We start from the raw sequence: 22,394 nt of genomic DNA, 5'->3' as shown, positions 1-22,394 counted from the left end.
GCATAAACTTTTCAATCAGCACATTACAGGGGTAAGAGGAGGCAGGCAGATCAGAGAATGAAAACATTTCCAGGTTTGAAAAACGCTTGAATTTGAAGTCCAAGTGAGTTAATTTGTAGATTGTGCTTAGAGTAGAGCCTGGCACACAGTAAGGGCGGTGTTAGCTATCATTATCATAGACTAGAGAAATAAATGGAAGGACTAATAAAAAGTACACATTGGTGAGAACACAAGAATTTGTGTTCCCTCTTTTCTAGAAGAAGACTGATGGTTCTGTAGCCATGGTAAAGAGTAGGTAACCAACCAGGTGTAAACCCATGAACTGGATCCAAGACAATTTACCCCAGTGAACATGCTTTGACAAGCCAACCAAGGACTCCCCTCAGCTTCTGAGATTCAGCCAGTCAGGAAGAGATTCACCCCAGTGAACACACCTGTGACTGCTAAGCAGCCTTACTGAAGAGACTACAGATCAACTCATTCCGAAGATTCACCAATCCCTGAACTCCATGCTTCTCCACATCCCTACCTATATAAGATCAGCAGTCTGCTCTTCTCAGCGATGGTGGTAGAGCAGTTCATCAACTACACTAAGAAACATGTTCAGTTTGTGTTTCTATACATGTTTTAAAGATTTTTTCATGAGAGACACACAGAGAGGCAGACACATAGGCAGAGGGAGAAGCAGGCTTCTCGTGGGGAGCCTGATGCGGGGCTCAATCCCAGGCCCCCAGGATCAGGACCTGAGCCAAAGGTTCAACCACTGAGCCACCCAGGCATCCCTGTGTTTATATTTAGATAATGATAGTCACACCATCCTTTGACTTTCAGATTGTACTTTGATTTTTTTTTTAACACCAGCAGAGTTGAATCATCAACATTTGGGGGCCACTTTTAGGATTAAGCCCTCCCACTCTTCTCTTGGAACTACCCAAGAAGGTCACATGGTAATTATTCCTTGAATGCTCTCCATGTTTATTCAATTTTCTCTATATGCTCCAACATAGGACAGACATTTCACAGATACTGAGATCCTAGGATTTGAAAGTCACAGCCTATGTCACTGAGGGCTTTGTGAGAACCAGAACTAATATTCTATCCCCAAGAGGGAGTTTCTGGGCACAGCTTACCCCAGAAGACTATTTTTAATGTTCTTCCATCAGAGTGGGTGGGGTGGGAGGAGTCTTCAGCTTTTCCACCAGTACCGGTCATCTTCATCAAAAGAATACCAATCATCACCAATGACAATCTGTGGCTTGACTAGCTGGATTTCCTTCAGCAACTTCCTTATTTGAGTGGGATACTCCCATTTCCACAGCCTGGAGAAGAGAGATACATTACTCTGGGAATTTGCTTCTGACTACTTCTCCTTTCCTTAAAATTTCCTTAGTACATCAAGGATCTAAAACCTCTTCTTGTACTCTTGAGGTGCTCCATAGAATAAGAGTAAATCCCTACCTGTAAAGGCACGCTTAGATGTATTAGGTGCTACACTGAGCTTTTATAGGCATCTGCCCCTCACCACGGTCCTAAAAGGCAGGTGTGATAATTCATCTATCCATGAACTCTTTCCTGAGAACCTACTTTGTGCCAGGCCCTATAATAGTGTTTTGAGGCAGTGATGAGCAAGCCAAAGTCCCTAAACCTCATGAAGCTTATATTCTAGGACAAGAGAGAGAAACAGGTATTCAAATAGATACACAGAATCATCTCCATTTTGTGGATAGGGAAATAGGCTTCTGAAAGGTCCATTAGTAAAATCCAGGTCTGATTCCTCTTTGCAGGTTCAAGTGCTAAGTTCCATGGTCACAGGCTGAACTTGTCCAAACATGCTCTTTCAAACCAATCTTCTGCCCTTCTAGCTCATTTGCAAAATAGATCACTGTGACAGTTCTCCTTGGCCATGTTGGGATCTCCAAATCCACTGAGCCGTGCCCTCCAATCCATTTTGCTCCTCAGATCCCAACTACAATAGATGTCACATCTATATGCTGACACTTGGCTCCTGCACAAAGCCAACCACTGGAAGCTGGGCCACATAGAAGAGTTCCTCAGGGAAGTTTGCTATTGAAATAAATATGGGAAAACCAACCTCAATGTGCTGTCCATCTTAACCGTTTTTCAGTGTGCAGTTTGGTGGCATTTAGTATACTCACACTGCTGTGCAGCCACCTCCACCATCTATCCTTGTAAACTTTTCATCTTTCCCAACTAAGACTCTGTGCCCATTTAACACCAACTTCCCATCCCTCTCCCACAGCACCTGGTGCCACACCCATCTACCTTCTGTCTGTATGGATTTGGATGCTCTAGGGACCCCACTTAAGTAGAATCACAGTATTTGTCTTCTTGCATCAGACTTACTTCACTGAGCATAACGTCCTTAAGGTTCATCCAGGTTGTAACATGTATCAGAACTTCCTTTTGTTCCAATGCTGAATGAGATTCGACTGTGTGGATATACCACATTTCATTTACCCTTTCACCTGACAACAGATGCCTAGGTTGCTTCTACCTTTTGACTACTGTGAATAGTGCTGCTATAAACACAGGTCTACAAATAGTTCTTCAAGATCCTGGTTTCCATTCTTTTGGGTAGGTACCCAGAAGTAGAATTGTTGGATTATATAGCAATTCTATGATTAGCTTTTTAAGGATAAACATCTGATTTGTATGTGGTCTCTCCATTCTTCCTAAATCCATCCAAAAGTAAGCCCCATGATATCAGGAACCTCACACCTCCATCTCTATCCCTGTATCCCCAGCACAGTGCCCGAAGCAGTGGGCACTTAGTGGTTGAAACAAGGACCTAGTTGCTAAGCCACCATATCAGCTTCTGGGTTTCTCCACCAACCAGCATGCCTGTAGCAGAAGGTGGTTTGCATCTTGGAAGACAATCGCCAGGTACTCACCCGATTATTTGCAGGTTGGATGTGCGTTGTGCAAAGGCTGGGCACAGCTTCATCATTCCCATAGGGCTGAAATCATTCCGCATCAGATTCAGGCTGGTCAGGCGCTGGCTGCAGAGGAGAGCCGAGGCAAGGACCTCACAGCAGCCGGAAGTCAGTCCACATGCCTCCAACCTGCAGGGTCAACACAAGAAATGCCTCCAAAGTTCAGTGACTGACCCCTCAACCCATTGGACTTTCACATTAATGCTTAAAATGGAGTGGTGGGCTCTACCCCTGGCATTTCTGGTTCAGCAATTCTGGGGAGGAACCAGGACATTTGCATTTCTAACAGATTCCCAAAGGATGGTGCTACCACTGCTGCTGGTTCTCCTGTTAAGAGCTGCTGGGTAACTTAATTCCAGTTGTGAAAAGAATAAAAGATAAAAGGTGAGAGAGCCTGTAACCAGGGAACAAGAGAAGGCACATGGAGGAAGACTTGCTGAGAACCTGCATTTCACCCGAAACCCAAGAGACAAAGGAACCAGGGCAGGAAGTAGCAAGGAGGGCTTAGGAAATTGAACGTACTTGGCTCTTGTGGAAGGAAGAGTGGGTCATATATGAGACACAGAGAGTGAACCAGATGGCTACAGGGGAGCCAGAGGCCATCATGTGAGAGGCGGCTAGCCACTTTAGGTCACATTAAGATTTAGGATTTTAGCCTAAGAGCACTGAGGACCAAACAACATTGTTAGATGTAGTAATTGGATGGTAGCCATGTTCCCCTATGTTGGAGATGCATGTTGAGGTATTCAGAGGCAGAACAACTATAACTCACTGTGAAATGGTTCACCACATAGAGCAAAATATTGAGAATCATTTAAACCTGGTGGTAAGCATAAGATTTTCAGTGCCCCAATTGTTCTAGATTTTGTGTATTTGGGAATTTCTTGTGATAGAGTAAAAAGTCGTGGGACATAGCTCAAGTAGGTATAACTGCCTATAGTTAGGTGGTAAGGTGGGATTGAATAAACATTATTATTGGTTTTGCTTCTAAAATAATATCTAAGCATCTATGAAAACAGGAAGTCTCTATTAGGGAGGCTGTGGAAAGAGGCAAGGGGAAGTAATTCAGTGATAGTGTAAGGCAGTTCATAGATTCCCAACATGAATGAGGTTAATCTGATAGATGTAGGGATTCTTCCTTTATTGTTTCAGAAGGAAGGGAATATTCAGAAGGAATATATAAGTGGTTTCATGGTAGAAAGCCCAGAGCTATCCTATGCAATGTCTTAAGGTTGATTACAAGTGGGCGGGGGGGGGGGGGGGGGAGGTCCTTTCTTAAGCACCAGGAGGAACAAAGGCAGGTTCAAATGGAGGTGTGAGAGTTGGAACGCTGTTTTGTTCAGGAACTTCATGCTCTGATCTCCCTTCCTCTTCACCCAGGCCTCATACAGCGGACCCCGGGAACTCACCCAAGCCTCTTCAGAGAAGCCTTCCTGTGCTTCAGCCCCTCACACAGCGCTGTGACGCCATCATCACCCAGGGCATTCACGGCCAGATCCAGACTCTTCAGGTGTTTGTTCCTCACAATCACATGGGACAGTTTCTTGCAGCAGCCGGCAGTGAGATGACACTTAACCAATCTGCAAGAGGAGAACCTATGTCATTTGAGGAGAGTGCCAGAGGGGGATGGTGCCCAGAAACATCGGTGGGGCTTTCCTTGACTCTTTCCTCACTGGTAACCTTTCTGTCCATCCCTGGGAATGGCTTAGGCTGTGCAACATTCAGTGGTTCAGGTGAGGAGGGATGATAGTGGTAGGTGGGGAAAGCATGTGATGTGGCTGGAGGTATCTTTAGAAAAAGAAATAAGCACATCAGAGCTTGCTTCCCACCTGGAAATGGGATAAAGATTCTCCCTAGTGGATGAACAGAAAGACACACACACACACACACACACACACACACACACACACACACACGAGAGAGAAGTTGATAGAGTTCCTGAGAGGGTGAGGAAGGATGACAGAAGGTGCTGAAATGCTAGATGGGTTTGGGGTACCAAGTACACAAATATTTACAAGGTACACATGACCAAACCATTGGGCACAAGCTCAGTGTCTAGTTTTAGGGGATTTTTAAAGTTACCATGCATCATTAAGTGGAATACCATGCCATACTTTGTTTACTGTTATGGTCTGCAGATCCTTAAGGGACAGAACGTGAGACCAAAGGCAAGGTTTTGGCTTCTAGGGAGTTCTGGTTTCCCCTGGAAATGATTGGTAGGGAACTACATGAGCCTAAATGTGTAAAATATTTAAAGTCCTGTGCCTGCCATGTGGCAAGAATGCTTTCAGTGGTAACTGCAGGAGGAATTTGTCAAAGTATTAACAGCATTTATGGATTGGTTGTTAGATTGGAGATTTATTTCTGCTCATTGAGATTTGTTAACTTTCCTATAGTCTGTTTAATGATGGAATACTCTTATTGAGTAGAAACAGTCCAATAAAAGGTAAAGAAATTTGAGTCTCAGAGGGAAAAGGTGTCGGGATAGCGCCCCTCCATCTCTACCCTCATTCTGTATAGAATGAACAGCTGAAGAGTAACTCAGGGCAAAAAGAGGTCTTCTGAGAAGTGAACAGGTTTTTAGAAATCAAGAGTGACCTAAGCTCCAAAAATCCTGCCACAGGGCTCCTGTGTGGACTCATTTCGTGTTCTATCCACACTCATTGCAGTGTCCCCTGGAAAACACGAGCATCAGCTGACCTAAGAACTAATCTTGGGTACCAGTCTTCCTGCTCACATCTCCGGACTTTCTAGGAAATCCAAACCCCTATATAGTAGAGCTGACCCCCCAACAACCATTGAAACTTACTCTAGGTCCTGGAGGTGACAAGATGGTTCCATCATGACTTCACACAGAAGGTTCATTCCATCATCTTCCAAGGGATTCATGCTAAGGCTCAGATGTGTCAGATGTCTGTTGCCCATAAGTGCAAATGCAAGAAAGCCACAGCCAGCAACATCCAGGTTGCATTCGTTTAGTCTGTGGGGCACACACAAGGGAAAGAGGTCATATTCATGACTTGGTGTAACCTCAGGTAAGCCACTTCTGCTAGCTTCAGCTTGCTCCTCCTTTGGGGGAGGATTATGTAAGGAGGACTTTAAGAAGGTTTTGGCTTGGGTAATAGGACAACCATGGAGTGCTTAGCACAATGCCTGACATAATGCACGTGGCTGAATGCTGTTCAGTATCTAACCTTGCTTTATGCATTTCTTTATTCAATACATATTGTTGATTCATTAACATTGAACTTGGGGCCAATAGCACCATAACTTGTCCCTGAATGAAGATCATTTATGAAGCATCTTCTCTACCCACACAGCATGGCTTTCTTGTGCATTGGAACACTGGACAGCACTACAGCTCTACACATTAGCACCACATTTTATTTCTTTTAGCATCATATTTTAAACAGCAAGATCACCAATGAAAACCAAAGAATGTGGAAAATGTGATACTAACTGGACCTTGAAAAGGATATTGTCACTTTTTAATTTTCCTTCATATTTGAGGCGTTATTTTCCTATTCCTGCTGTGACAAATACCACAAACTTAGCGGCTTAAGATACACATTTATGATCTTACAGTTCTGGAGTTCAGCATCTTACTGGGGTAAAAATCAAAAGGTCAGCAGTGCTGTGTTCCTTCTGGAGGCTCCAGGGGAGAATTGGTTTTCTTGCCTTTTCTAGCTTTTATAGTAGGCAGCGCATAGTCTTTAGCTCCTGGTCTTCAGTCAGCAATTATATCTACCTTCTGTTATCACATCTCCTCTCCTGCTTCTCTTTCCCTTATAACGCTCCCTTTCATTACATTAGGACTACTCGGATAATCCAAGATAATTTCCCCATCTCAAGATCCTTAACTTGATCACACCTGCAAAGTCCCTTTTGCCATGTAAGTTTACATATTTACAGGGATTAGGACATGGACATCTTGGGGAGGGTTCACTATCCTGTCTACCACTCAGACTCTTCTCATCACTTATTCACTGAGGCACCTTGCAACTCACAAAGTAGACATGTATATTAAAGTTATATTCTTTAACAGAATTTCTGGCTATAGGTATACCATTAACATATGTTGATTTTAAAAATTATTTATAGGGTTATTGGTGAACTAATTGGTCAACGGGGTAAAATGGCTGAAAGCAAAGTGACCCCAGCAAGGCAAGCTGACAGTGTGGAACAGATGTAATAATCCTTTGATCTCAGATGAAAGATGTAGGCTAGAAGGGTAATCTGGCGATGGGGTAGTTTTTAAAGAACTTACTGAGACATCTTGCTGTATGCTAGAGTACACAGCATCCCCTAGCCATGTGCATGGTACTGTCTGGAGTAGTGGAGCATTACCCCTGTGGCTACCAACCCTGTGTCACCATTACCATCATCTAAAAATCTCAATTACCCAGCTCTCCCTACCAAAACCTAAGCTCTGTAAACTCAGAGGCCACATTGATTGTCTGTGCATCTCTACCAACTATGTGTTTGCCTACATCAGGTGTTCAGTGAGTATGGTTGATCCTCATTCATGGATTCTGTGTTTGCACATTTGTCTGCTTACTAAAATTTATTTGCTACCCTCCAAATCCATACTCGTGGTGCTCATGACTGTTCATGGACATGCGCGCACGGGCAGAGCAGAGAAATATTTGAGCTGCCCAATGCACACGTTCCCAGCTGAGGCTGTCCTCATTTCAAATTCATCATAAATAAGTATCCTTTTCATGGTCCAGTTATTGCCACATTTTCTGCATTTTTGTGGTTTTCGTTGATGACTTTGCTGTTTAAAATGTGGCGCTGATGTGCAGAGCTGGAGTGCTGTCCAGTGTTTCCATGTGCAAGAAGGCAGTGCTGTGTGGATGGAGAAGATCCGTCCTAGATGAGCTTCATTCAGGCATGAGTTGTGGTGCTGTTGGCCGTGAGTTCAATGTCAATAAATCAACACTATGTATTAAATAAGGAGTCTTTAAACAGAAATGCACAAAGCAAGGTTAGGTTCTGGTTGGTTGAAAATGTGACCAGGGGCTCACAGGAACCTAATGCCGTGTTTACCCAGGGAGAAGTGGTTCAGTGTTTGTGGTGACTTTACAGAACATAACTGCAGGAAACAACGAGAAACGTCTGTATCTGGATGAAGGATGACTTCTCAGTGTAAGAAGATGAAAACAGAGAATTTTCCACGGAAGGAAGAAATGGGCGGGGACAGAATGCAGCTCCTATCAGCTACCTTCATCATGACAGCTGTGTTCCTGCTACTTTGTGTGTGGCAAGTGGTACATACTGTTTGTAACAAAACAATGCAGTCCACCCAGGGAAGTGAGCTGGACTCACATCAGCCTCTGTAGTCCACAGTTGGGGAATTTTATGGCTCGACCCAACAGATTCATGCCTTCGCTCCCCAGGCTGTTGCTTGACAGGCACAGGTGTGTCAAACTCTGGTTGCTGATGAGGGCTGAGGCCAGGTCCTGGCAGTCGGGAGCCTTGAGGCCACACTTCCCCAGTCTGCAAGGAGAGAGCCCCCAGGAAAGAAAAGATGAAGGTCTATTCCTAAGATTCTACCCCTCCCTCCTTGCAAAGACGGGAAAGAAATACCACCCCCATGGCTGACCATGCTCTTGCAGACATATGCTGAGGTCACACTGTGTCTGCGTTGAACTTGCAAACCCTAATAGTCTAAATGGTATGGGTGACTAGATTAGCCATCACCCATAATGGGAAACACATGGACAAAGTCAACCTGCTCTCCATCCAGGTATCTTTGCTCCTCATGTGTACTATGGTGTGAGGTGTTGCCAAGATTAGGGACCTTCCTATTTAGAAGGTGACCTTCCACCTGTTTTTCAAAGATTAATATGCAATAGCACTTGAAATTAAGAGCCCAATAGTACTACTCTCATTGTGACAAAGTTAAATAAATTAACTCCATCTAAGTGCGTAGAGAAGAGAGCTCTAAGAGCATCTAAGTGCGTAGAGAACTTTGCCCAGATTGTAGGTCATCAAGGGGGAGATTTCTAAGCCTTAGTTATCAAGCCAGGGGTCATATTTTAGCTTTGTCTCTTATTCCCTATATGGCCTTAGATAAGAGATTTCCTTTCTTCTGGATTCTGTTTTCCTTATCAGAAAATGAGGTAAAAATAATTCCTACCTAGCAGGTTGTTTGTAAAGTTGGCATTAATGGGAACAAACACTCAGCACAGAGCTTGGTGCTCAAGGACGCCAGGGATGGCAACTCCAACCACAAGCTAAGACTCTCCGGGATTTGGGCATTGGTGAAACTTTCCAGTATACAACACAGCATTGCTAACTATAAGCAGAATGCTGTATATTAGATCCCCAGGACTTAACTGTGCATCTATACCCTTTAACCAACCTCTCCCCATTTCTTCCCCTAACTGCCAGGCCCTGGCAGCCACCATTCTACTCTCTGGTTCTATGAGTTTGGGTTCTCTCCTAGACTTTTATATATTGTTCAGAGTTTGGTAGCAAAGACACAGATGTTATTTACTGGTCTTTTTTTATGCCTCAATATTGGGGTACTCCCATAGGGTCAGAACTCCCATTCTAACCCTTGGCTTAGGTATCCAATGATTCCACTCTCTCCTTCCCCACCACTTGGACCATGTCAGTTAAGAGAAAGGAACCCTGGGTGGAAAGAAGTGCAACTCACATCATTTTCTGCAGCGTGCACTGTGAGGCTGTCAAGGCGTCACAGAGAGGCTTTATGCCCTGGTTTGTCACCTTATTTCCTACCAGGCTGAGAGATTTTAGGCTGATGGATGTAACAAGGATTTGGGAGATCACCAGGCAACAGGCTGGGGTTAGTCCACAGTGATCCAACCTGCAGAGATAAACAATGTGAAATACATTCTCCTCTCTTCCCCAGAGCAACCCATTTCCCTGTGCTCCAGCTACTCTGGCCCTTTTGCTGATTTCTGGACACTGCTCCAGGCTCAGGGTCTGAGCATTTGCTTAGTTGTTCTGTTTGTAACATTCCTCCTCATCCCCAGCCCCATATCTTTATGTGGTTCAGTTTTTCATTTAAGTCTCTGGAACATCGCCTCTTCTGAGTTAGCCAGTCTCAAAACCTTACTTAACTGTGCCTGCCCCACCCCCATTTTACCCAAATCCCCATCTTCCTAAAAACAAGGCATGAATTTCCCTTGTACATGTGTTCCTCCAGCGTTATTTTGTGCGTAGCAATGGTCTCCAGCATTATTTTATGCATAACAATGATCACCAGCCAATATTTCACACATTTGCACTTAAAAACTTGAAATATATCTGACCTATAACACTGTATACATTTAAGGTATAAGCACATTGATTTGAAACATTTATATACTGCAGTATGATTGCCATTGTAGTATTCTTGAGCACCTCTATTGGGTCACATAATTATTTCTTTTTTGTGGTGGGAATAATTAAGATCTAGTTTCTTAGCAAGTTTGAGGTTTGTAACACAATATCTTTGTCTATATTTATACTGTGTGCTAGGTCTCCAGGATCTATTTACCTACTAGTTGCAAGTTTGTACCTTTCAACAGTATATTTCTATTTTCCCCCACTCTTCTAGTCCCAGATAACCACCATTTTACTGTTTTTGAGTTTAGCTTTTTAAAAATTTTGAGAGACAGAGAGAATGAGAGAGACAGAGAGTGAGATCACAAGCAAGGAGCAGCGGGGAGGGAAGCAGATAGAAAGGGAGGAACAGGTTCCTCACTGAACCGGGAGCCTGACGTGGGGCTCAATCCCCAGGGCCCTGGGACCATGACCTGAGCTGAAGGCAGATGCTTAACCAATTGAGCCACCCAGGCATGAGTTCAGCTTTTTTTTTTTTTTTAATTCCATATGTGAGGCCATATGGTATTTGTTTTGTTCTCTAGAAAGTCATCTTGTCATGTCGATGAGGGTAGGCACCTGGCTTGGGATGGCAGCTCACAGGTTACAGAGCAAAAATATTCATGTGGTGCAAAGCAAAATACTCTTCCACAGTTGCTGTGTGTCAATTAAAGCTTAAAACAGAGCTCATGTTTCTCTGTCTCAGCATACCAAAAGCATCCAGTAGCAGTGTCTTTAGCCCAAGTTAATCTAATTGGCAAAACACATGCTTAGGATCTACAGAACTGTGGTAACAGCCCCAAAGTGGAAAGGACCAAAACATCCCTGGACAGGTGAATGGCTACACCAAATGTGGTGTATCCGTCCTATTGAATAGTACTCAGCACTAAAAATGAATGTGATACACAGAACAGGATAGATGATAGATCTGAGGGCATTTGCTGATTGAAAACCGCCAATCTCATGGTGTCTGGGTGGCTCAGTTTGTTAAGCATCTGACTCTTTGGCTCAGGTCATGACCTTAGGGTCATGAGATTGAGCTCCATGTCAGGCTCCACACTAAGCATGGACTCTGCTTAAGATTCTCTCCCTTTCCCTCACCTCCCCCCACTCCTGCTGTGCTCTCTCAAAAAATGCAAATTAAAAAAAATAGAGAGGGGCACCTGGGTGGTTGAGTTGATTAAGCATCTGCCTTTGGCTCAAGTTGGGCCTTGAGTCAGGCTCCTTGATCACTGGGGAGCCTGCTTCTCCTTCTCCCTCTGCCTGCTGCTCCCCTTTTTGTACTGTCAGATAAATAAAATCTTAAAAAAAATAAAAAGGGAAACAAGCCAATCTGAGGGTAGTGACATACTGTGTGATTCCACTGATAAAGCATTGTCCACATGACAAAATTATGGAGATGGGAAACATCAGTTACTTTCAGTGATTAGGGATGGTGTGGCTGGAAAAGGGAACAGAGTGGTGGCACTTCTGGATCTTGGGGATGGCATGCTTTTATGAACCTGCACATGTGATAAACTGACACAGGAGGACATCCACATGTTGGTTAGTGTCCACAGTTTGACACTATACTATAGTTACATACACTGTCCATTACACTCCATTATTGGAGTTCGATTTGCCAACATATAGTATAACACCCAGTGCTCATCCCATCAAGTGCCCATCACCCAGTCACTCCACTCCCTCTGCCCACCTCCCCTTCCACTACCCCTTATTCATTTCCCAGAGTTAGGAGTCTCTCATGTTCTGTCACCCTCTCTGATTTTCCCCATTTTCTCTCCTTTCCCCTATAATCCCTTTCACTATGTTTTATATTCCCCATATGAGTGAAACCAAATAATGTTTGTCCTTCTCTGATTGACTTACTTCACTCAGCGCAATACCCTCCAGTTCCATCTGTGTTGAAGCAAATGGTGGGTATTTGTCATTTCTAATGGCTGAGTAATATTCCATTGTATACATAGACCACATCTTCTTTATCCATTTATCTTTCGATGGACACTGAGGCTCCATCCACAGTTTGGCTATTGTGGACATTGCTGCTATAAACATTGGGGGTGCAGGTGTCTTGGCTTTTCACTGCATCTGTATATTTGAGGTAAATCCCCAGTAGTGCAATTGCTGGGTTGTAGGGTCGCTCTATTTTTTAACTCTTTGAGGAACCTCCACACAGTTAACCAGAGTGGCTGTACCAGTTCACATTCCCATCAACAGTGCAAGAGGGTTCCCCTTTCCTCACATCCTCTCCAACGTTTCTTGGTTCCTGTCTTGTTAATTTTCCCCATTCTCACTGGTGTGAGGTGATATCTCATTGTGTGTGTTTTTTTTAAATTTTTTTATTGGAGTTCAATTTGCCAACATTTAGCATAACACTCAGTGCTCATCCCGCCAAGTGCCCCCCACTCAGTGCCCATCACTCAGTCACCCCAATCCCCCGCCCACCTCCCTTTCCACTACCCCTTGTGGTTTTGATTTTTATTTCCCTGATGGCAAGTGGTGCAGAGCATTTTCTCATGTGCTTGTTGTCATGTCTATGTCTTCCTCTGTGAAATTTCTGTTCATGTCTTTCGCCCATTTCATGACTGGATTGTTTCTTTGCTGTTGAGTTTAACAAGTTCTTTATAGATCTTAGATACTAGCCCTTTATCTGATATGTCATTTGCAATATCTTCTCCCATTCTATAGGTTGTCTTTTAGTTTTGTTGACTGTTTCTTTTGCTGTGCAGAAGCTTCTTATCTTGATGAAGTCCCAATAGTTCATTTTTGCTTTTGTTTCCCTTGCCTTCATAGATGTTTCTTGCAAGAAGTTGTTGTGGCCAAGTTCAAGAAGGGTGTTGCCTGTGTTCTCCTCTAGGATTTTGATGGATTCTTTTTTTATTTGTTTTTTTTTTAATTTTGATGGATTCTTGTCTCACATTTAGTATTTCATCCATTTTGAGTTTATCTTTGTGTATGGTGTAAGCGAATGGTCCAGTTTCATTCTTCTGCACGTGGCTGTCCAATTTTCCCAGCACCATTTATTGAAGAGACTGTCCTTTTTCCAGTGGATAGTCTTTCCTGCTTTGTCGAATATTAGTTGACCATAGAGTTGAGGGCCCATTTCTGGGTTCTCTATTCTGTTTCATTGGTCTATGTGTCTGTTTTTGTGCCAGGACCACACTGTCTTGATGACCACAGCTTTGTAGTATAACTTGAAATCCAGCATTGTGATGCCCCTGGCTCTGGTTCTCTTTTTTCATTATTTTCCTGACTATTCAGGGTCTTTTCTGATTTCACACAAATCTTAAGATGATTTTTGTTCCAACTCTTTGAAGAAAGTCCATGATATTTTGATAGAGATTGCATTGAATGTGTAAATTTCCCTGGGTAGCATAGACATTTTCACAATATTAATTCCTCCAATCCATAGGCATGGAATATTTTTCCATCTCTTTGTGTCTTCCTCAATCTCTTTCAGAAGTGTTCTGTAGTTTTTAGGGTATAGATCCTTTACCTCTTTAGTTAGGTCTATTCCTAGGTATCTTATGGTTTCTGGGTACAATTGTAAATGGCATTGACTCCTTAACTTTTCTTCAGTCTCATTGTTAGTGTATAGAAATGCCACTGATTTCTGGGCATTTTGTATCCTGCCATATTGCCGAATTGCTGTATGAGTTCTAGCAATCTTGGGGTGGAGTCTTTTGGGTATTCTACATACAGTATTATGTCATCTGTGGAGAGGGAGAGTTTGAATTCTTCTTTGCCAATTTGAATACCTTTTTGAAATTTACTTTTTTTGTAGTAAAATATGCATAACAAAGTTTACCACCTTGATCATTTGTTAGTACCCAGAAGGGTGGCATGAAGTACATACACGCTGCTGTACAACCACCACCACCATCTCCAGATTGTCCTCTTCTCTGATACATTTGCAACTTGCTGTGAACAATTCTTTAAAAAGGAAAGACAAGAAAGGCAAAACCAAAGCCATAAAAGCCATAAGCAGAACATACCTCAGAGATTCCAGCAAGCAGTTTGGGTGTCTTAATGCTTCGCACACCATCATCAGATCTTCATCCTTCAGGTGAGTGCTTTCCAAGTTCAGGCATTTAATATTACGGTTGGTGATGAGAGTGATCCAGAGATGACGAAGACCCAGGGTAACCTGTGCACCTTTAAATCTACACAAGAGAAAGCAGAAAATATGCATGAGACACAGGTGATAGCTGTATCCCAGTTTTTCTTTTCCCCTCTTCTCCCATCCCAAATCTCTTATTTTCACTATTTGCATTTATTTAAAGTTTTTTTAAAATTTTTATTTATTTATGATAGTCATACAGAGAGAGAGAGAGAGAGAGAGAGAGAGAGAGAGATTGGCAGGGACATAGGCAGAGGGAGAAGCAGGCTCCACGCACCGGGAGCCTGACGTGGGATTTGATCCTAGGTCTCCAGGATCGTGCCCTGGGCCAAAGGCAGGCGCCAAACCACTGCACCACCCAGGGATCCCCCATTTATTTAAAGATTTTTTAAAAATTTGAAAGTGATCTCTACACCCAACATGGGGCTCAAACCCATGACCCCGATATCAAGAGTTGCATGCTCCACCGACTGAGCCAGCCAGGCACTCTACAGTTATTTAATTTTAAAGCAACAAATACTTGAGCATCTATGATGCATCAGGCACTGGAAATAGTATTAAGTGACACTGATGCTTCATATTCTCATGGAGCCTGATCTTATGGGGAGACACTTAAAGAGCTGAATAAGAGAGTTATGCTGGAGAATGAAATATGGTCAGTCCATTAAGAACAGAGCTATAGAGGCACCTGGCTGGCTCATTCTGAAGAACATGCAACTTTTTAAAAATATATTTATTCATGAGGGACACACAGAGAGAGAGGCAGAGACATAGGCAGAAGGAGAAGCAGGCTCCCTGTGGGAAGCCTGATGCGGGACTCCATCCCAGGATCCAGGGATCACAACCTAAGCCAAAGGCAGATACTCAACCACTGAGCCACCCAGATGCCCCAGGCATGCAACTCTTGATCTCAGTGGTCATGAGTTTGAGCCCCATGCTGAGTGTAGAGATTACTTTAAAAAAAAAACAAAAACAGAACTATAAACAGATGTGGTTAAGTTCAGGCTGAAGAAAGGCAAATGTCAGAAGACTGTGTATAATAATGTAACACCATTTGGATGGAAAAAAAAGTTATTTGCCAATATATAGATATAATGGCATGGAAAGTTTAGGAGATATGAAAGCTAATTAGGGAAATAGGAAGTTTAGGAAGTTGAAGAGGCATTAGAGAATTTACTTAAAACCCTTACAATGTCCGAATCTTGTGACCATTATGATGCCTTACTGCTGTATTACGATATAGTGATGACACAGACTCAGTTTCCTCACTGTGTAGCAGGAGCTGAGAGCAGGGACAGCTGATGGGAAGGGGGGTTCCTGGGGGGTAATGCTAAGGTAAAGCTGACAGAGGGGTTTGGGGCAGGACGGAGGAGAACAGAACATTGCAAAGACTCTGGCCTTGCCAGGCTCCCTGGCACGGTGCAGCTTATGAAAACTACTTAGGAGATGTTTGCATGGAGAAGTTGACTTGCTCTAGTCTTGGGTGTCACATATGCTTCTCTCTTGGTCTTGTAGGAAAGAGTCCAGAATAGAAGCTTTCTGCAGAACTAGCCCTTCATCTACTCCTGAGGTCTCTCACAGACCCAGGCACTTACTGTGAATTCAAATATTTGTTACATTAATGAACCAGAAAGCATTAAGAACTGATTTAAAGCCAAAGTCTAGCACTTTGATCTTGCAATGGCTTCATGCTCTACCCATTTGCCTGTAATGAGCCCCCCTTACCTTTGCCCCTACTAGCACTCCTATTCATCCTTCAATACCCAGAGTAAAACCCTGCTAGCACTCCTATTCATCCTTCAATACCTAGAGTAAATGAACCCACCTCAATAATCCCTTCACAGGGTCTTTGGTTACTCCCTATTGCATGCTTTTGGGAATTTGTCTCCTGTATCTTCCACAGCACTTATCCCCTCTGATTACAAATGCTTAGATGGATCTTTTCTCCTAGGTGGGAGACGAGTGTGGTAACACAGCCATGCAAAGGGGCATGTACCAGGGCAGCCTTACATCAGATTCTGTATTTTACAGGTTGGCTGTCTCAGCTTGATGCAGAGGGTCTTCATGGCCCATTCATTCAGGATGCTGCCACTCAGGTCGAGCTGCTGCAGACTTGGGTGGGTGCTAAGCACCAAGCAGAGACTTTCCCACCACTCATCAGCAAGGGTCTTAATCAGCATCCTATATTGGAGAAGGAAAAACACTTCCACAGGATGGAGTTTAACAGAAGCAACTGCCATAGCAGTGTCAGAAGAGGAAAAATAAGTCTGTTATGGCAAGATAGGGATGGCTTTAGAGGTTCTCCGGACAATTTAATATTGTCGCTTTGTTCTGTGACTGTGCACTCTCACACCCACCCTGTCTCCTGAATATTTTTTTTATGCCAGGGGGAATGTATGAAGATGATATAGAGCCACCAGCTCTTGGATCAGGTTTGCCTGGAAATTCTAGCTCTCCCTTGAATGTAAAATGGTGCAGCCACTATAGAAAACAGTATGGAAGTTCCTCAAAAAATTAAAAATAGGAAAAAAAAATTAAAAATAGGGCTACCACAGGATCTAATAATTGCATTTATACAAAAGAACTGAAATCAGGATCCTGAAGAGATGTGTGCACTGTCATTCACAACAGCCAAGATATGGAAACAACCTAAGTGTCCACTGATGGCTAAAGCATGAATAAGGAAAATGTGACACACACACACACACACACACACACACACACACACACACGTCAGCAAATATTACTCAGCTTTCTTTTTAAAAAGATTTTATTTATCTATTCATGAGACACACACACACACACACAGAGGAAGGCAAAGACACAGAGGGAGAAACAGGCTCCATGCAGGGAGCCTGACATGGGACTCGATCCTGGGTCTCCAGGATCACACCCTGGGATGAAGGCAGCACTAAACCACTGAGCCACGCGGGCTGCCCATACTCAGCTTTAAAAAATAAGGAAATCCTGCCATTTGAAACAGCATAAATGAACCTAAAGGACATTATACTAAGTGAAATAAGCCAGTAACATTAAGACGCATATGATCTCACAGAATCTAAAATAGGCCAACTCATGGAGGCAGAAGACAGTGGTTTGCCCATGGCTGGGAAGCAGGAAAGCAGCAATGTTGGTCAAAGGGTACAGAGTTTCAGTTACTCAAGATGGATATCTAATGTACAGCAATGTGATTGCAGTTAACAATCCCGTATCGTATATTTATGATTTGCTAGAAGGATAGGTCTTAAGTACTAGCAACACACACGAAAATGTGTGTGAGGTGTAGGTGAGGTGATGGATATGCTAATTAGCTTAATCGTGGGGATTGTTTTACCAAGTTGTACATCTTAAATACATACAATTTTTATTTGATTATAACTCCATAATGACGGGAAGAAAAAAGAATAAAATGACAGAGGTAAAGGACTCACCCTTGGGGAGCTAGGGGATGTGCCTCAGTGAATTCATCCTTTGAGAAGCTTTCACAGACATCCATCCGAATTTTCTGCAAATACTGGCAACGCTGAAGACAGAAAGAGGACACCATCAAGTCCATACGCCGGTTTATGGGAAGCCACACTTCCTGGAAGCTGTTCAATGCCAAGAGAACAAATTCATCATCCTGAGTCTCAAAAAGACAGTGGAAGGCATCCAGGGAGTCTGGTGGGGTGGCAGTGCTGGCCTGCTGACCCAGTAAAGAGATCCAACACAGAAGCCCCTGCTTCATCACCAGGGGGACAGGACATCCAAGCAGGACCTCTAGGGCTCCCATCACCTCTTTGCTCATGAGGCCAAACAAGAAACGCTTCATCTGGAGCAAGTGGGCATTGGAGCTGATCTCTTTGAGCTCCACCAAACTCCTCATGTTCTCCATGAACACAGGGTAGGGATCCCACTCTGTTTCTAGTCCTTCTAGAATATAGTACAGGGCAGCACAGAAGTCCTGGAGGCTGACATGCAGGAACGTGTAGCATCTTTCATGGCTGCCATCTTGGAGGAGGATGTTCGTCTGAAACAGAGCAGAGAGCTCCGACTTCCTGAGCCTGTGAACACTCAGGTCATCTCTGTAAAACACAAACTTCCTGTTCCACACTCCCCGCATAGCCATTAGGCACAGGTTCTTCAAGATTGCCCTCTCTTCCTGGTTGAGACAGCGCCGGGATGCATCTCGTGGAGTGAGCTGATGGAACACAAAAGTGGCATACAAGCCCGTGAGAGTTTGACAGGTAGGGGGAAGGCTCTTTCCTGATGCCTCCTGCAGATTCAGAGCCTCACAGATGAGTGACCCCAAGATGGGAGCCTGGCACTCCTCAAATAGCAGATGGTTGTCTACCACTGAATGCAAGACTTGTGTCTTTAGATGCTCATTCTTTGTGTGCTGACAAAGCAACTGAATCCTTTTCTCCACTGAGATGCCCCTGACTAATAGGTAACGGGGGGATGTGAGCATGGATTTTAGCTTCTCTATGCCCGTGTCTCTGACAGTGATCATCAGGGAGGACTCAGGGAGCAGGACTTTCTTCAGCAGACTATGCATCAGAACAGATGTGGGTTGTTTGTCTGTCCAGTCTTCACAGAGATTTGGGTCATTGTCTTTGAAGGCAAGGTCCAGGTCATCAAAGCCATCAACAACAAACAAGAGCCTTTCTGGTTGGGACATGATATCCATCATTGGGACCTGGGAGTCTGGCCATTCCCTGGAAATCAATTCTGCAAAACTGCCCTCCTTCATGCAATGCATTTCTCTGGCACCGAGGAAGAAGACATAGGAAAACATGCCCTGGTAGAGTTTACCCTGTGCCCAGGACAGCAGGACCGTTCTGGCCAAAACTGATTTCCCGATTCCTGATTTTCCATGCAAAACCACAGTGCGAGGCTGGAAGCCCCTCTGGTCTGGATTAAAAGCACCAAGCAATGTTTGCATTTCTGGATAGTTTGAGGCAAAGTTTTCAGAACCATGGTATTCATCTAACTTTGTAGCAAATTTTGTCATCACATAGTCCTTGTAGTTCCATGTGTTACCTCCACGGCCCAGGTTGGACAGGGGAAGGGAGAAGAAAAACAGGAGACAATGTTTGAAGAAAGTCTGGAATTTAGGGAAAAAAAACCCAAACAGAACAAACCCCAAATCCTGGATGTAGAATCAGAGGATCCCAAGTCAGACAGTCTACCCACATGGTTTTTTTGTTCCTTCCCAGCAATGTACTGATAACAAGTTCCAGCCTTCAAAGATCACTTCCTCAATGCTTAAGAATATCCTACAAAATAAGTATTTGTCACTTTAGCCTGATCTTTATTCTCAGCATTTACTACCTACTTGACACATTACATTTGTTTTGGCTTACTATCCTACTCCCCTCAGTAGACTATGCAGGGACTTTGTTATTTACTGTCATGTCTTCATTATTTATGATAATGCCTGGCACTCTGTGGACACTCCAGTATTTGTTAAATGAATAATATATAACAAACACTCCTATGTGGTCTCTGAAAGACAGACAGGCTTAGGGTAGCTGAGGATGTGTGCACTGTGGCCCTGAATTCTAGGCTTGCAGGACAGGCGTGCATCTCTAGGTTGCTGTGGAGAAATACCTCCAGGCATGGGGAATCCAGCTCTGCATAAAAAGGCAATCCTGGCCTTTTAAGTCAGCCAGATCCTACTTGAAATTCCAAGTTCTACTGTACAGGGTCAGTTGAGCCTCAGTTTCCCCATCTCTGAGATGGGATTAACATCATATCTTAAAGTGTTGCAATAAACCTTTAAGGGAGAATGTGCCTTCAAAATTCATTAGCATGGGGCCTAGCAAAAATGATCAATAGCCACTATCGTCATTACAAACCATAATTCTTTCACATTATTTTAATCATAGCACTTGTCACAAACAGTAATTCTTTTATGCATATTATTGTCTAGTTCCTAGATTGTGATTTAAGTCCTATGAAAGCACTTTACCTCCATACCTCCAACCTCTCTTCAATAATCTGACATCTGCTAGGTAATCAATAATATGGAAAAAAAAAACCCCAACCCTCCAATCCTGGGTCCTTACATTTGCTGGTAGTACTATTAATATATATATATATATATAATATAAATATAAATATATATTATATATATATAATATATAATATAAATATATATATATTTTTTAAAGTCAGCAAGATTCTCTTGTGTATAAGGCAATTGCTATCTGTACATAAAATCTCTACAGAGAAGTTCTAAATCTTAAACTCCATTATCCTGTATCAGAGACAGATATTAAGAGACCTGTATCAAAACCACAGGAAGAAGATCTTGAGATATGAACAACTTCTTTTTGCTGAGCTCAAACCAATACATTACCCTCAAAGGACAGGCTATGTTCCTGGGCTGTAGGTTTTCAGAGAGGTAAGGCAGCCCCAGAAAGGTAAGCCTGCAGTTGAATTCAGGTCTTCCTTGGCCACTTCTCCTCCCACGGACTCAAGTGTCACACCTGTGACCAAGAGTTCCAAATCTCTGTCTGTGGTGCTGACTTCTTTCCCAAGGTCCCAGGCTCATGTGTCAAACTCATCACCTTAACACGTCACAGGGACCTCAAATTCAATGCATCAAAAACTCATGTTTTACCTCCAACCAGAAACTCCTTCTTATACATTTCCTATAAGTGATAATTATAAAAGTTTCTCTTCATGAACTTCCTTTGAACTGATGTTTGCCTTATTGCTTTCTCCATAAGCCTAATTTTAGCCCCATCTCGCCCTCAATGGTGGTTTGTTCATCTACAAAGTGGGGATATTAATACCTCCCCTATGAGACTGCTGTAGGATGCCACAGCATAGTTGTAAGATGTGGAGAACAGCACCTGGTCTGTGGCAATTATTCTTGAGAGGTCGTTAATACTGGCATTTATTATTACTCATCCCAAATGAAAATGGACAATTCTGGCAACCACTAGGTCTTCAAGCTTTTGTCCAGTGAAAGATTACATAACACACCTAAGGCTAACATAGGTTGGGTTGTAGAGGTAGAATAAAAGCCTAGCTTGAAAGGCACATAAATCACTGACTCTCGGCATCACCATCCTTCAGGTTGTCTAATTAGAAAGGCAGGAAGCATTCCTGAACCTTTTTTTCCCCCTGAAACCCCAAACACCAACTTGTATTAAATATCTCAGAAATCAAAGCACTAGGGATGCCTGGATGGCTCAGTGGTTGAGCGTCTGCCTGCAGCTTAGGGTGAGATCCTGGAGTTCTTGAATCAAGTCCCACATTGGGCTCACTGCCTGGAGCCTGCTTCTCCCCCTGACTATGTCTCTACCTCTCTCTCTGTGTCTCTCATGAATAAATAAAATCTTTTTTAAAAAATGAAATCAAAGCACTTCTGTCCATCAGCACTTCCTTGTACATGAATGTTCGTAGTGGCATTATTCATGATAGCCAGAGAGCAAAGGGAGCCTAAATGCCCATTGTCTGATGCATAGAAAAAGAAAATATGGTCTATCTACACAATAGGATAGTAGAAATGAGCCAAGTGCTGGTATGCACTACAACACGGATGAACATTATACTAAATGAAAGGAGCCAGTCATGAAAGGCCACATTTGTAGGATGCCATCTATCTATCTATCTATCTATCCATCCATCCATCCATCCATCCATCCATCCAGATTAGGCCAATTTGTAGAGGCAGAAAGTCTATTAGTGGTTGCATAGGCTTGGGGAAGTAGAGATGTAAAGTGATAATGGGTTTTGAATTTCTTTCAGGAAGAGAAAAATTTGGAATTTCTTATTTGGGAAGAGAAGAAGAGAATGGTGATAGTTGCATAACTATGTGAACATACAAAAAAAAAAACCCCACTGTACACTTTAAAAGGGTGAGCTTTTTGGAACATGAATTACAGCTCAATAAAAAAGACACAAGTAATATTCCTCAGGAAAGCCTACTGTCACCTCCTTGACAGGTTGTTTGCCATGTCATATAATCATGGCACCTGGTATCTCATCTT

At 43.1% G+C, this 22,394-nt stretch overlaps 1 protein-coding gene across 1 annotated transcript in view; it reads right to left on the bottom strand.

Moving 5' to 3' along the window:
• Positions 1–1,186: 1,186 nt before the first annotated feature.
• NLRP5 (NLR family pyrin domain containing 5) overlaps positions 1,187–22,394 on the bottom strand; it is a 37,925-nt gene continuing 16,717 nt past the window's right edge. Inside the window, 10 exon segments of the mRNA XM_041733995.1 lie at positions 1,187–1,319; positions 2,913–3,083; positions 4,364–4,534; positions 5,764–5,934; positions 8,283–8,453; positions 9,619–9,789; positions 14,285–14,452; positions 16,420–16,590; positions 17,841–19,495; positions 21,192–21,256. Coding sequence (XP_041589929.1) covers positions 1,187–1,319; positions 2,913–3,083; positions 4,364–4,534; positions 5,764–5,934; positions 8,283–8,453; positions 9,619–9,789; positions 14,285–14,452; positions 16,420–16,590; positions 17,841–19,495; positions 21,192–21,256 — 3,047 coding nt within the window.

This window comes from Vulpes lagopus, chromosome 2, assembly GCF_018345385.1.
Source record: "Vulpes lagopus strain Blue_001 chromosome 2, ASM1834538v1, whole genome shotgun sequence".
NCBI classification, from domain to species: domain Eukaryota; kingdom Metazoa; phylum Chordata; class Mammalia; order Carnivora; family Canidae; genus Vulpes; species Vulpes lagopus.
Note: the sequence above shows the minus strand (reverse complement) of the source record. Positions and strands in the feature narration are given on the sequence as shown.